The following is a 12,794-nucleotide window of genomic DNA, read 5'->3' as shown; positions in this document are numbered from 1 at the left end:
TTTTCTGATTCAGGCTTACTCTACTGCCTCTTCCTTCCTCTTGACAGCTGAGCTGACTCGTGAGCATATGGATCAGCTTCGTTATAAAGTACCGATACGACTAATTACTTATGAAAAATGCATTGAAGCCCTGACTTGGAACTGTAGAAAAAGGTTTCGCATCGGCATTTCATCTTTGGCTGTCGTACAGGGCACTAAGGTCGGCTTGTCTAACGTTTCCAGTGGCCAGTATACCTTTACTAAATCTTTTATTTTCTGATTCAGCCTTACTCTACTGCCTCTTCCTTCCTCTTGACAGCTGAGCTGGCTCGTGAGCATTTGGATCAGCTTCGTTATAAAGTACCGATACGACTAATTACTTATGAAAGATGCATTGAAGCCCTGACTTGGAACTGTAGAAAAAGGTTTCTCATCGCCATTTCATCTTTGGCTGTCGTACAGGGCACTAAGGTCGGCTTGTCTAACATTTCCAGTGGCCAGTATACCTTTACTAAATCTCTTATTTTCTGATTCAGGCTTACTCTACTGCCTCTTCCTTCCTCTTGACAGCTGAGCTGACTCGTGAGCATATGGATCAGCTTCGTTATAAAGTACCGATACGACTAATTACTTATGAAAAATGCATTGAAGCCCTGACTTGGAACTGTAGAAAAAGGTTTCTCATCGCCATTACATGTTTGGCTGTCGTACAGGGCACTAAGGGCGGCTTGTCTAACATTTCCAGTGGCCAGTATACCTTTACTAAATCTCTTATTTTCTGATTCAGCCTTACTCTACTGCCTCTTCCTTCCTCTTGACAGCTGAGCTGACTCGTGAGCATTTGGATCAGCTTCGTTATAAAGTACCGACACGGATAATTACCTATGAAAAATGCATTGAAGACCTGACTTGGAACTGTAGAAAAAGGTTTCTCATCGCCATTACATGTTTGGCTGTCGTACAGGGCACTAAGGTCGGCTTGTCTAACATTTCCAGTGGCCAGAATACCTTTACTAAATCTCTTATTTTCTGATTCAGCCTTACTCTACTGCCTCTTACTTCCTCTTGACAGCTGAGCTGACTCGTGAGCATTTGGATCAGCTTCGTTATAAAGTACCGACACGGATAATTACCTATGAAAAATGCATTGAAGACCTGACTTGGAACTGTAGAAAAAGGTTTCTCATCGCCATTTCATCTTTGGCTGTCGTACAGGGCACTAAGGGCGGCTTCTCTAACATTTCCAGTGGCCAGTATACCTTTACTAAATCTCTTATTTTCTGATTCAGCCGTACTCTACTGCCTCTTCCTTCCTCTTGACAGCTGAGCTGACTCGTGAGCATATGGATCAGCTTCGTTATAAAGTACCGACACGCCTAATTACTTATGAAAGATGCATTGAAGCCCTGACTTGGAACTGTAGAAAAAGGTTTCTCATCGCCATTTCATCTTTGGCTGTCGTACAGGGCACTAAGGGCGGCTTCTCTAACATTTCCAGTGGCCAGTATACCTTTACTAAATCTCTTATTTTCTGATTCAGCCGTACTCTACTGCCTCTTCCTTCCTCTTGACAGCTGAGCTGACTCGTGAGCATATGGATCAGCTTCGTTATAAAGTACCGACACGCCTAATTACTTATGAAAGATGCATTGAAGCCCTGACTTGGAACTGTAGAAAAAGGTTTCTCATCGCCATTACATGTTTGGCTGTCGTACAGGGCACTAAGGGCGGCTTGTCTAACATTTCCAGTGGCCAGTATACCTTTACTAAATCTCTTATTTTCTGATTCAGCCTTACTCTACTGCCTCTTCCTTCCTCTTGACAGCTGAGCTGACTCGTGAGCATTTGGATCAGCTTCGTTATAAAGTACCGACACGGATAATTACCTATGAAAAATGCATTGAAGACCTGACTTGGAACTGTAGAAAAAGTTTTCTCATCGCCATTACATGTTTGGCTGTCGTACAGGGCACTAAGGGCGGCTTGTCTAACATTTCCAGTGGCGAGTATACCTTTACTAAATCTCTTATTTTCTGATTCAGCCTTACTCTACTGCCTCTTCCTTCCTCTTGACAGCTGAGCTGACTCGTGAGCATTTGGATCAGCTTTGTTATAAAGTACCGACACGGATAATTACCTATGAAAAATGCATTGAAGCCCTGACTTGGAACTGTAGAAAAAGGTTTCTCATCGCCATTACATGTTTGGCTGTCGTACAGGGCACTAAGGGCGGCTTGTCTAACATTTCCAGTGGCGAGTATACCTTTACTAAATCTCTTATTTTCTGATTCAGCCTTACTCTACTGCCTCTTCCTTCCTCTTGACAGCTGAGCTGACTCGTGAGCATTTGGATCAGCTTCGTTATAAAGTACCGACACGGATAATTACCTATGAAAAATGCATTGAAGACCTGACTTGGAACTGTAGAAAAAGTTTTCTCATCGCCATTACATGTTTGGCTGTCGTACAGGGCACTAAGGTCGGCTTGTCTAACATTTCCAGTGGCCAGTATACCTTTACTAAATCTCTTATTTTCTGATTCAGCCTTACTCTACTGCCTCTTCCTTCCTCTTGACAGCTGAGCTGACTCGTGAGCATTTGGATCAGCTTCGTTATAAAGTACCGACACGGATAATTACCTATGAAAAATGCATTGAAGACCTGACTTGGAACTGTAGAAAAAGTTTTCTCATCGCCATTACATGTTTGGCTGTCGTACAGGGCACTAAGGGCGGCTTGTCTAACATTTCCAGTGACCAGTATACCTTTACTAAATCTCTTATTTTCTGATTCAGCCTTACTCTACTGCCTCTTCCTTCCTCTTGACAGCTGAGCTGACTCGTGAGCATTTGGATCAGCTTCGTTATAAAGTACCGACACGGATAATTACCTATGAAAAATGCATTGAAAACCTGACTTGGAACTGTAGAAAAAGGTTTCTCATCGCCATTTCATCTTTGGCTGTCGTACAGGGCACTAACGTCGGCTTGTCTAACATTTCCAGTGGCAAATACACCTTTCCTAAATCTCTTATTTTCTCATTCAGCCTTACTCTACTGCCTCTTCCTTCCTCTTGACAGCTGAGCTGACTCGTGAGCATATGGATCAGCTTCGTTATAAAATACCGACACGCCTAATTACCTATGAAAAATGCATTGAAGCCCTGACTTGGAACTGTAGAAAAAGGTTTCTCATCGCCATTTCATCTTTGGCTGTCGTAGAGGGCACTAAGGTCGGCTTGTCTAACATTTCCAGTGGCGAGTATACCTTTACTACATCTCTTATTTTCTGATTCAGCCGTACTCTACTGCCTCTTCCTTCCTCTTGATAGCTGAGCTGACTCGTGAGCATATGGATCAGCTTCGTTATAAAGTACCGACACGCCTAATTACTTATGAAAGATGCATATAAGCCCTGACTTGGAACTGTAGAAAAAGGTTTCTCATCGCCATTACATGTTTGGCTGTCGTAAAGGGCACTAAGGGCGGCTTGTCTAACATTTCCAGTGGCCAGTATACCTTTACTAAATCTCTTATTTTCTGATTCAGCCGTACTCTACTGCCTCTTCTTTCCTCTTGACAGCTGAGCTGAGCATGGTCGCTCAGCTCAGCTGAGCATGGTCGAATAATGGGTTGAGTGTTGGCCGAAATCGTAGCGCCATTACTGCTGCGCAGAGGTGTCTTGGCTGCAGCGGATGTGCAGATGTTTGAGGTCTGGTATTTTTGGTTTCGATCATTCAGTATTTAAACAAAAAGGCGGGTCAGTTGCTCCGGTGATTTGAAAAGAGCGTTGAAATGAGTTGTGCTGTTTCTCTAAGCACTGCTCATAAATCACTCAAATAGTGTTGCTTGTGTTGCTTGTAAAGTTTAATGAATATGCTCAGACGGGTCAAAGGCAGTGTCCTGCAAGCGTTTGGTGCAGTTATTCAAAACCACCTATTGTCTCCTCGAATAAGAGTGAAATAAAGACTGTGCGCTCAGTCTATCAGAGAATAATATGGTGAGTGGCATGCCACAGAGGAAATTGCGCTTTAACAAACGAGGGCTCTGCGTTTCCGTTTCAGGACATGGGGCAGAGTATTGATAGCGGGGTTCAGAATTAGACGCGCTTTACAGTTGTGGCCTTGCGTCTTTTTAACGCTATAAGCTTAACACACGATGCGGCCACTAATAATTAGTAGCTGAGGATAATGAACACTGATAATGAATAGCTCTGCTTGCTTTGTTGTTAGTGCAGTCTATACGGTGATTTGAAGTCACATTAGCTGTATAGTTTATTTCCAGTTATGTATGCTTGATAGCCATGAATTGATTCGTAACGCTTCAATGGAAAGAATCATATGGGAGTTCGCGAGCGCTATTGTCTTAGTCGTATTTTACTTGCATTACCTTTTTCATCTCTGGATGACGAAGATATTGATTTTAGGTTCTCCTGGAGTATTAGACAGCGATTTGAGGAGGATGCCTGCTTCTATTACAAATTTAGCCTGTTGAATACGAATATTAGATTATATGATGTTTCGAAAACCTTTCTTTTAATATAGAAAATATAATGAGCAAAAGATAGCGCCTTGGAGAACACGATGTGATAGGAACTCGTTTTAGTGTACACCAGCGATTAGTTTCAGGTGGGCTGATGTGATGAATAAATTTTGGGGGTGAGGTTGGTGGCGTAGACCAAGGTGTTTATTAAGACAGTATCTTTTGCGGCACTAGATGCAGTTGGTCCGTCGATGCTGCTGATGTGTCCAGGGCGGTCGAAATAAACGTGGAGCCTTGCAATACGCGAAGCCTCATAATTGGTAAAGTCGCTTAAGCGCGTAATATCAGTCAGTCAGTCAATCTGTCCGTCGGTCGGTCGGTCCGTTGATCGGCCGGTCTATTGATCGGTCAACCAACTAGCTAACCAATCTCTCTCCTCTTGCAGGGAAGACAAGACGAAATATGCAACTTGTACCTGCTGCACCGGCTCCGCAAGAGGGTCGCCCCTGCCTTCGAATGCTTTGTGAGCGTCCTTCAAGAGAAGAGGATGTACCGCACTCTTTGCTGCTTTGTTAGCGATGCCCCGCAAGAGCCACCGCCTCCATCACTGCCCTTTTCCTGCGGCCCAGTTGTCATGCTGACTGCTTATGAGGACATTCCACTGAGACATTGCCATTGGATCAAAGCCACATGTGAGCATTGATGAAACTTTGCTTTCTTGAAGCCAAATTATTAACTGTGCGATTTTTTGCATTTTAATGGCCGCATTTGCTAAAGCAAAAATTTAGGAATTTGCAGTGTAGTTAAACACCGATCAGGCACGCTGTTTAAAAATATGTCACAAAGGAGTTAGCATGTGTACATAAATCAGAAAGCCTTGGCACGAGCTGTTAGTCGGTGCAGTGGTCGTACAGCGTCTAATTGCATCAAAAGCTTGTATTATAGTTGGATTTTATTTAATATACTTCACTGCGATGCAGACGATGAGTACAATTGCAAAGAAACTAAAAAAGTTGATTGAAACATCCGAGGGAGCGATAGTAATTTCTGCTATGTTCTAACACTTTAATGCCTAATGTCGTGAAATTGAGGCTTAGCTATTGTACGCCGTGCATTAAACTCATCACGAAGCTGCCATACAAATTTTGATTTAAATATTTGCTAAAAGTAAGCGCCTTTCGATAAATACCAAAAACAGGCGTTCTACGATTTCTCGTGTCATTTTGTTCTAACTGCTGCACGAAGATAAGAAGATATTTCGGCGTAAAACAGTTTAGATTCCTTGATTCAGTGAAGAGTGCTAAAATCATATGCTCGCAATGCTTATTTTTCGTGAATAACTCTGATTTTTCGGTCTTTGATGTTGCTTTTTTGTCACATAAAGAAAATGAATTGATGCACATTCCGCTTGAAGGTTTCAGCGTCTTTCCTGGCACAAGCTGTCCGAAGTGAAGTGGTGTAAAGTACTCGTGCCTGATTCAAAATGTAGTGACTACTGCTACGCGAAGCAATACTTAGACCAAATGAACAGAGGGCGAAAACATAAATGCGTTTATGATGAACCCCCTCTTACCTTCTCAAGTGCATTCCCCAACCATACGCCACCCTCCCGCCATGTACTTCCGTCACACTCTCCCTTTCAACGCTATATCGTTAAGGGACACTTTGAGTGGCAAACCCGATCGGCGGCGTGTCGAGAAAAGAAGATGGCTAGCCTACCGCCTTGGGAACGTGTCCTTGTGACGTCATCGTAACCTGCCCGCCTTAGCAGGTGGCAACATGTTCAACGGATTGTGAGAAAACGGTCCGCCGTGGCCAGTGGCGGTTAAATTATTGATTGGTAGCCAGAGATTTTTCGGGGAAGCAAACTGGGCATCGAAAGTCACACAGGTGGCTGTGCTTATAACAGCCATCGGCCGGGTAGTGACGCATCACTTAACCGCTGCAAGAGTGTGGCAGGAGTGGTATGGAGATTCCCCGCGAAGGCGGAGCTCAAGCGTCCCTTGTAATTTCTTTCGACATCTCTCTTCGACCTTTGCTCCTCGTATGGATGGACCGATGCATTAAAACGAGAGCTGCTTCTGGGTCTTTTTAGTACTGCATCAGCGTCGCCCAGTCTCGTTTAGTCTGCTTAGCGCGATATGGCACTCCAACCCTGCCTTACCACAGATGGTGCTGCCGAATTCTCCATTCCCTTAACCCGAAATTGCGCTGCATCGGCTTAACATCCGAGAACGGTGTATAGAATGCTAAGCCCTGAGGTGGCACCTTTGACCCGTTATGCAGCGTTCTTCCACAGTAATATTAATCAAATATAGCGCAGTGGTATAGCGCGGTCTTTGTGGGCACTGCGTGTGTGTACCAAGAAGGCTTTAGCACTGCAGCTCTCTCTGGAGCCGAAGAATGGTGGACATCAGCAAGTAGGTGGCTTCCACTAAGCCCAGCACCTTCATCGACCTCATTTTCGAGACAAATTGCTTAGTAAACGGCGTTGTGCACACCAGCAATCACTTTACCCATGACTCAACGGTTGCTTTATAGACTAAATAACGAGGCTTGCAGCGCCAGCTCTAGCTCAGTCCTGCATTATGACGAGCAAGGACAAGCCGTGATAAATTTTATAATTTTCAGCGAGACAGTAATGACCAAGACGACGGCGAACCATGATGTTGAATGATTGTTGAACCGACTAAGGCTTTCCCACGCTCTTCCTGTGTTAAGTGCAGGGCTTCAGTGTGCATCTTCCTTGCTCTTTTGTGCCGTGAGCAGCTGCTCCAGTCACCGCGACCTTGACCAGAATATATATCCATTAAAATATTGCGTGAATGTTCGAAAATCGGCGATTGTATTTCGGTAAACGAAAGCAATTTGTTTTGCGGAACAGCAGCAGGGATCATTTAATTGTGACATCTTTGTGATAACCATGGAATATTTTTTCGCCGCATGTGAACTTTGGTAACTTTATCTACCACGGCTCACCCATGCACGAGTAGATGAGTAACACTACACTATTAAATCGATTAGGTGAGTGAGTGGTGGGGAGGGCACTAAGGCACTATATAATTCCTTCGTAAAATACACAACCATATTCATGTCGATGAAGCTATGGTGGATTAAGAAGGCACTATACCTCCCTCTATTGAACGAAGCCGAGACTTGTCATTGTCATGAGGCTGCTATACAGGGTGTTTCACCTAAGATGACGTAATTTTTAAAAATACCCATGTTGAGTTAGAAGACTGGTTTTGTCGGCGCAGAACTCTCAGCGGCGAAGTAAACAAGAATACAACTAAGGCGTGCTAACTAGCAGGCTGAATAACTGATATTGAATGGTTAAGATTTTAACTATTATTTTTCGGCTTTAACTATTAGCAGGCATGTAGCCCGCCGTCAGTAACATCCATGTCAGTTTTTATAATTTTGAAAATGTGGTTACCCTCGGCGCTATGGCCCAACAAATATTGGCTGCATCGCGCCAAAATACATACGCTTTCGAGAAGCTTGTAGGCAAAGTGACCTCTCCAGCGCACGTAACCCGTCCAAATAACCAAAATTTCTTGTGCCACAGCAGCGAAGGTTGTCGTGTTTCTGAAATTCGAAAATCTCATATGAATATTACTTACGGTAGGCTACTCGCCTATATTTAATTAAGGAGCTGAAGAGTAATAGGTAAAAATTTAGCTATTCAACGTCAGTTAACCAGCCAGCTAGTTAGCATGTCTTAGCTGTATTCTAGTGTACTTGACCGCTGACAATGCTATGTTGAAAAAACCTTATTCCTATTCTTAAAACATATGTCGACTCAAATGAAACACCCTGTATATTTCAGTGCTGGAACAGTCACGACTGACATTTATTATTTTGTGGATTATGTGCCTCTTAGATGGTTGCTGAAGGAGGTTTCTTCCAAGTGCGTGACTTGTATGCTAAATAACTATTACATTCCTCTCTATTATATGTATTTACAACAGATTTGAAACCTTCGCTTTTATTGCAGATGACTGTACGGCGAGGTTGGGCTCTGGAGAACTGCGAATCACTCCGGCTAGCAAACTGAAGCAAAGCGACGAAGTAAGCTCCAGCTTGCTACGAACCGTGGCTCCATCAGCTTTTTTGTTACATACATTTTTGCACGTCAGCTTGTTCAAGTAATTACCCTTACGGAATCGAGAGACACTATGCACCAAGAAGAGGTGGTTGTGAAAAGTATATGGGTAAAAGACTGAAGATTCATTACTGCATCAGCGTGCAGAGAGGATAGACGGGACATAAGTAGAACACTCGCCGCAGTAAACGTAGTGTAAACTTTGAGCGAAATGATTGAACACCAAGTTTTCACATTGTTTAACTCAAAAAATGAGCGACCAAGTTGTGCTCTTCTGTACTAATCCCAGGTGAACTTGCTTTGCCCTAAACACTTTGCATTACTTTTTTTTTGTTAAAGGGTTTTATTGCTAGCGCTGTTATATTAGTTTTTCTTGCCATGTGTACTTTACGTAGACATGTCAAATACTGAGGGATTTCAATTTATTGTTTACTAAGTGTCTCATTCGTTCAACATGTTCTAGAGTGAATATTTTGTGCGCTTATTTCGTCGCTCAAGTAAGCAAATTCTTCAGCAGCTTTCCCCACTTGCTTGTGCCACTATGCAATATGCACAAAGGTTAAACTGGTTTTAAAAGCTTGGATTGGAAAATGAATAGCACAGCCGCTTTTCAAAAACACACCCTTGAGGACTGCAGTTTTTGCCTTCTTAAAATATTGGAGTGGTTAAGATACAGCTTCAATCCCAATATTCAACAGTGGCTGGCAAATATTGTTTACAGGCTTTTCAGTGTACGATCTCCTACCTGCTAGGACTTAGTTGTTTCGATACCAAATTTTCTGCTGCATGGCAACAAGCTTCTATTGCTGTCGCTGTGCGGGTTTTGGATTTTGGCGTCCATATCGGCGTAAGGAAACCTGCTCCTGCTGTGTACTGCGAAGATTGGCTATAGCTCTGCGTGGCAGAGTGCTGCAAAGTTCTCTTGCAACCCTATTTTCTGGTTTAGCATTGAGCCTTTGGAATTTGCCAAGCAGGCAATTGCGGTGAGCACACGTAAATCATATTGTGATTAGTGGTTGGACGTCGTGCTTTTTGCACATCTGATTTCTTTTTTTGATGTTGCTGGGTGTGTATTTTTGCGCGGAACCCCGCTGCGGTGGTTCAGACATTGTGGCGTTCGCCTCTTCATCCCAAATTTGCGGGGCCAAACCGCGGCTGAGGCAGCCGCATTTTGATTGAGGTGAAATGCCAAAACTATATGTGCTGCGCGATGCCAGTATACGCTACAATACTTCAGAGACATTATTCAGAAGCCTTACGTAGTACTACGGCGTCTCTCGGTGTTGATCTGTCGCCTGTGGACATTAAACTCCTAATCCCAGCATCACCTTTATGATACCGCTCGCACTCGACGTATTTTGTTACACCGATAAGAATAAGCACGCTTGCTTAATTCAGTCCTCAAACGCACGTATCCTCAAATCTACATATCCCTAAATCCACGTACTAACCTCTCTTTCATTAAACCTAACAATCTTTTCTTTTAAAAAAATGGCTTCGCTCAATATCATTACGCCGCAACAAATAAGGCTACGGAATTTTGGCAGCCGATCTTCGGGAATTTGGAATCGTACAGTTTGGTAGGACGCATCACTACGTGTGCAGATGGCTGCTGGCTCCCCCCCCCCCTTTTACCACTCATTTAAATGCATCCGAAAACCTTTTAAAGTGAGCACACTAACTTCATATTTAAAATTTGTAGTCTACCTCATCATGAAGTGCATTGCAGCAATTCGTTATCCCTATAATGTGATGTCTTATAGATGCTCAAGAGCACGAACTATAGCAGCAGTTGGTCATGCATCCGGTGAAACAGAGCATTGACACAGGCGTAGCAGAGAAGAAAGGAAGGAACACCGCGTTGTGTGGCGTCCTTTCTTCTCAACTATGTCTGCGCTGATCTGCCATCATTACAGGTGTTCGTAGCCGCCCTTAAGTAATAGCTAGGCACCTTGGCGGCTGTGCCTGGACCTGCCGTGAGCCCCTTGTATTTCTCGAGCAACAAATAGATTCGTCTCCTTGGCTGCCTTAGCAGCTTGAGAAGCCTCCGCCATGCAACGCTTTTCTGGGCTGGATAACGCGTTGTGTCCCACGTTGCTTTCCCTGTTTGACACTCAAAACTTGTCGCGCACTCTTGATTGGCTTCTAGCGGCCCTCTTACTTAGTGCGGTTAAATAAAATTGCCATTGGCGACGCAGGTGAACATTTCTCTCTTTATTAACAGCGTACATTGCATGGCCATGAGGCAGCTCTTATAGTGGCGAGAATTTTGATATGCATATTGAAATGATCGATGGCAATTGCATCAGTTTGGTCGGTATGGCAGAATGCACGTTCACACAAAAATCAGTTGGTAAGAAGGCGCCGTGCTTCATACCGTGCTGTATTACTGTACTCACAGTCGAAAGAAAAATTAATACATGCTTTTTTCAATGTCTCACCGTATCAATCAATCCAGATGTTTATAACTTCATCTCGTAGTTAGGTAACGACAACTATAAGAAATTTAACAATGGGTTAATTTTTTATCATGGAGAAAATCTAGGTAGTCGTCTTCATTGAAGGTGGAGCTTTACTGCAGAATAAGGTTTTACCCAACTCTAGTTAGCAACGATGCATCATGGCCCGCAGAATATTGTTTTTCTTCGATGAACAATCGCAACAACAAACAAGATACGGTTATTTATGTTGAAGTATTAAATAAACCAGAAGCAAAGGCATCAATATCATTGCGCTTTCAATAAGGTCTTGTGATCAGCTTAGTGTTTTCGGTAACAAGAAAGCTTTAGGAAGGGCTATTTTCTATCCGCGGAGGAAGGCGACTATATACCTGTAAAACAGATAGCTTGAGAAGATGCGGCATTGGACTCGTATTTTAGAGCATCGATAGACGAAGCTAATCTGTCTGCACTCACCCTGGGTCATATCCCACTTGAAAATATGATGTCGAAAAGTCTTTTTCCGCTAGATACCTATCCGAGGAAAAATTTAGGAATTTTTGAGAAGGTCTCAGCTTCCTGTTCATGGCGACTTTCATACAGTGTTCCCCTCAGTTTGTCGAGAACGTGAAATAAAGCGTTTCATCTTTAATCAAATATGTTTCTTCTACTCTGAAACCACAGTGTTCGTTATGGAAGGTTCCATCTCTTTACGGTTCTCCAGATCTACAGAATGGTACGCTGGCCTAGAGGACTTTGCGTCATCATCAACAACAGCCACTTCAATGACCCCGAAAAATTGCGTGCGGGCTCGGACTTGGACGTCCAGCGCATGGTGGCACTCTTCAGAATACTGCATTTCAACTGCTGCGTCTTCACCAATTTGACTGCTGAAGTAAGTTCTTTTTCTCTGTGTTCTTCCAATAGGCTGAAAATATTCGCCACACTTTGGCTGAGGGAATTCATTGTGAGCATAATTCAAGTAACCAGACATACAGAGAAACGGACCGGCGGTTAGGGAGAGGCAGGGACAGCCGCGTGTGAAATTTTTTCCTCTGCTTGGTCAGCTTGCTCTCGTATTTGCATTTACCTTGCTTTGCTGATTTTTGTTTGTTCTAAGCACATTATTATAAATATAACACATTATCAGGGATATTGGAGGTGTTCTCGAGGACTGAAGCATGACCGGCTGCACAAGCCACTTGAACATGTTCCATGACTTGCTTCTTTGTTTGCACACAGCACACAACAGCGGACGTCGTTTAGGGCATCAAAGTGGTGCTGGCTCGAACGGATGCATTGAAGCCCTGACTTGGAACTGTAGAAAAAGGTTTCTCATCGCCATTTCATCTTTGGCTGCCGTACAGGGCACTAACGTCGGCTTGTCTAACATTTGCAGTGGCCAGTATACCTTTACTAAATCTCTTATTTTCTGATTCAGCCTTACTCTACTGCCTCTTCCTTCCTCTTGACAGCTGAGCTGACTCGTGAGCATATGTATCAGCTTCTTTATAAAGTACCGACAGGCCTAATTACTTATGAAAGATGCATTGAAGCCCTGACTTGGAACTGTAGAAAAAGGTTTCTCATCGCCATTTCATCTTTGGCTGTCGTACAGGGCACTAACGTCGGCTTGTCTAACATTTCCAGTGGCAAGTATACCTTTACTAAATCTCTTATTTTCTCATTCAGCCTTACTCTACTGCCTCTTCCTTCCTCTTGACAGCTGAGCTGACTCGTGAGCATATGTATCAGCTTCTTTATAAAGTACCGACAGGCCTAATTACTTAT

General features: G+C 43.4%; 1 protein-coding gene across 3 annotated transcripts in view; it reads left to right on the top strand.

Moving 5' to 3' along the window:
* The window catches only part of LOC149362803 (caspase-3-like), a 51,461-nt gene that overhangs the window by 25,872 nt on the left and 12,795 nt on the right, over positions 1–12,794 (top strand). For all 3 annotated transcript variants that reach the window (XM_089573236.1, XM_089573238.1, XM_089573237.1), the window contains 3 exons: positions 4,906–5,152; positions 8,458–8,531; positions 11,728–11,898. In XM_089573236.1, the coding sequence (XP_089429362.1) occupies positions 4,906–5,152; positions 8,458–8,531; positions 11,728–11,898 (492 nt within the window). The remainder of the gene's footprint in view (positions 1–4,905; positions 5,153–8,457; positions 8,532–11,727; positions 11,899–12,794) is intronic.

Source organism: Amblyomma mixtum, chromosome 2, assembly GCF_055824585.1.
Source record: "Amblyomma mixtum isolate Tamu chromosome 2, ASM5582458v1, whole genome shotgun sequence".
Lineage (NCBI taxonomy): Eukaryota > Metazoa > Arthropoda > Arachnida > Ixodida > Ixodidae > Amblyomma > Amblyomma mixtum.
The sequence above is the reverse complement of the archived record's forward strand: the minus strand, read 5'-3'. Positions and strand labels throughout refer to the sequence as shown.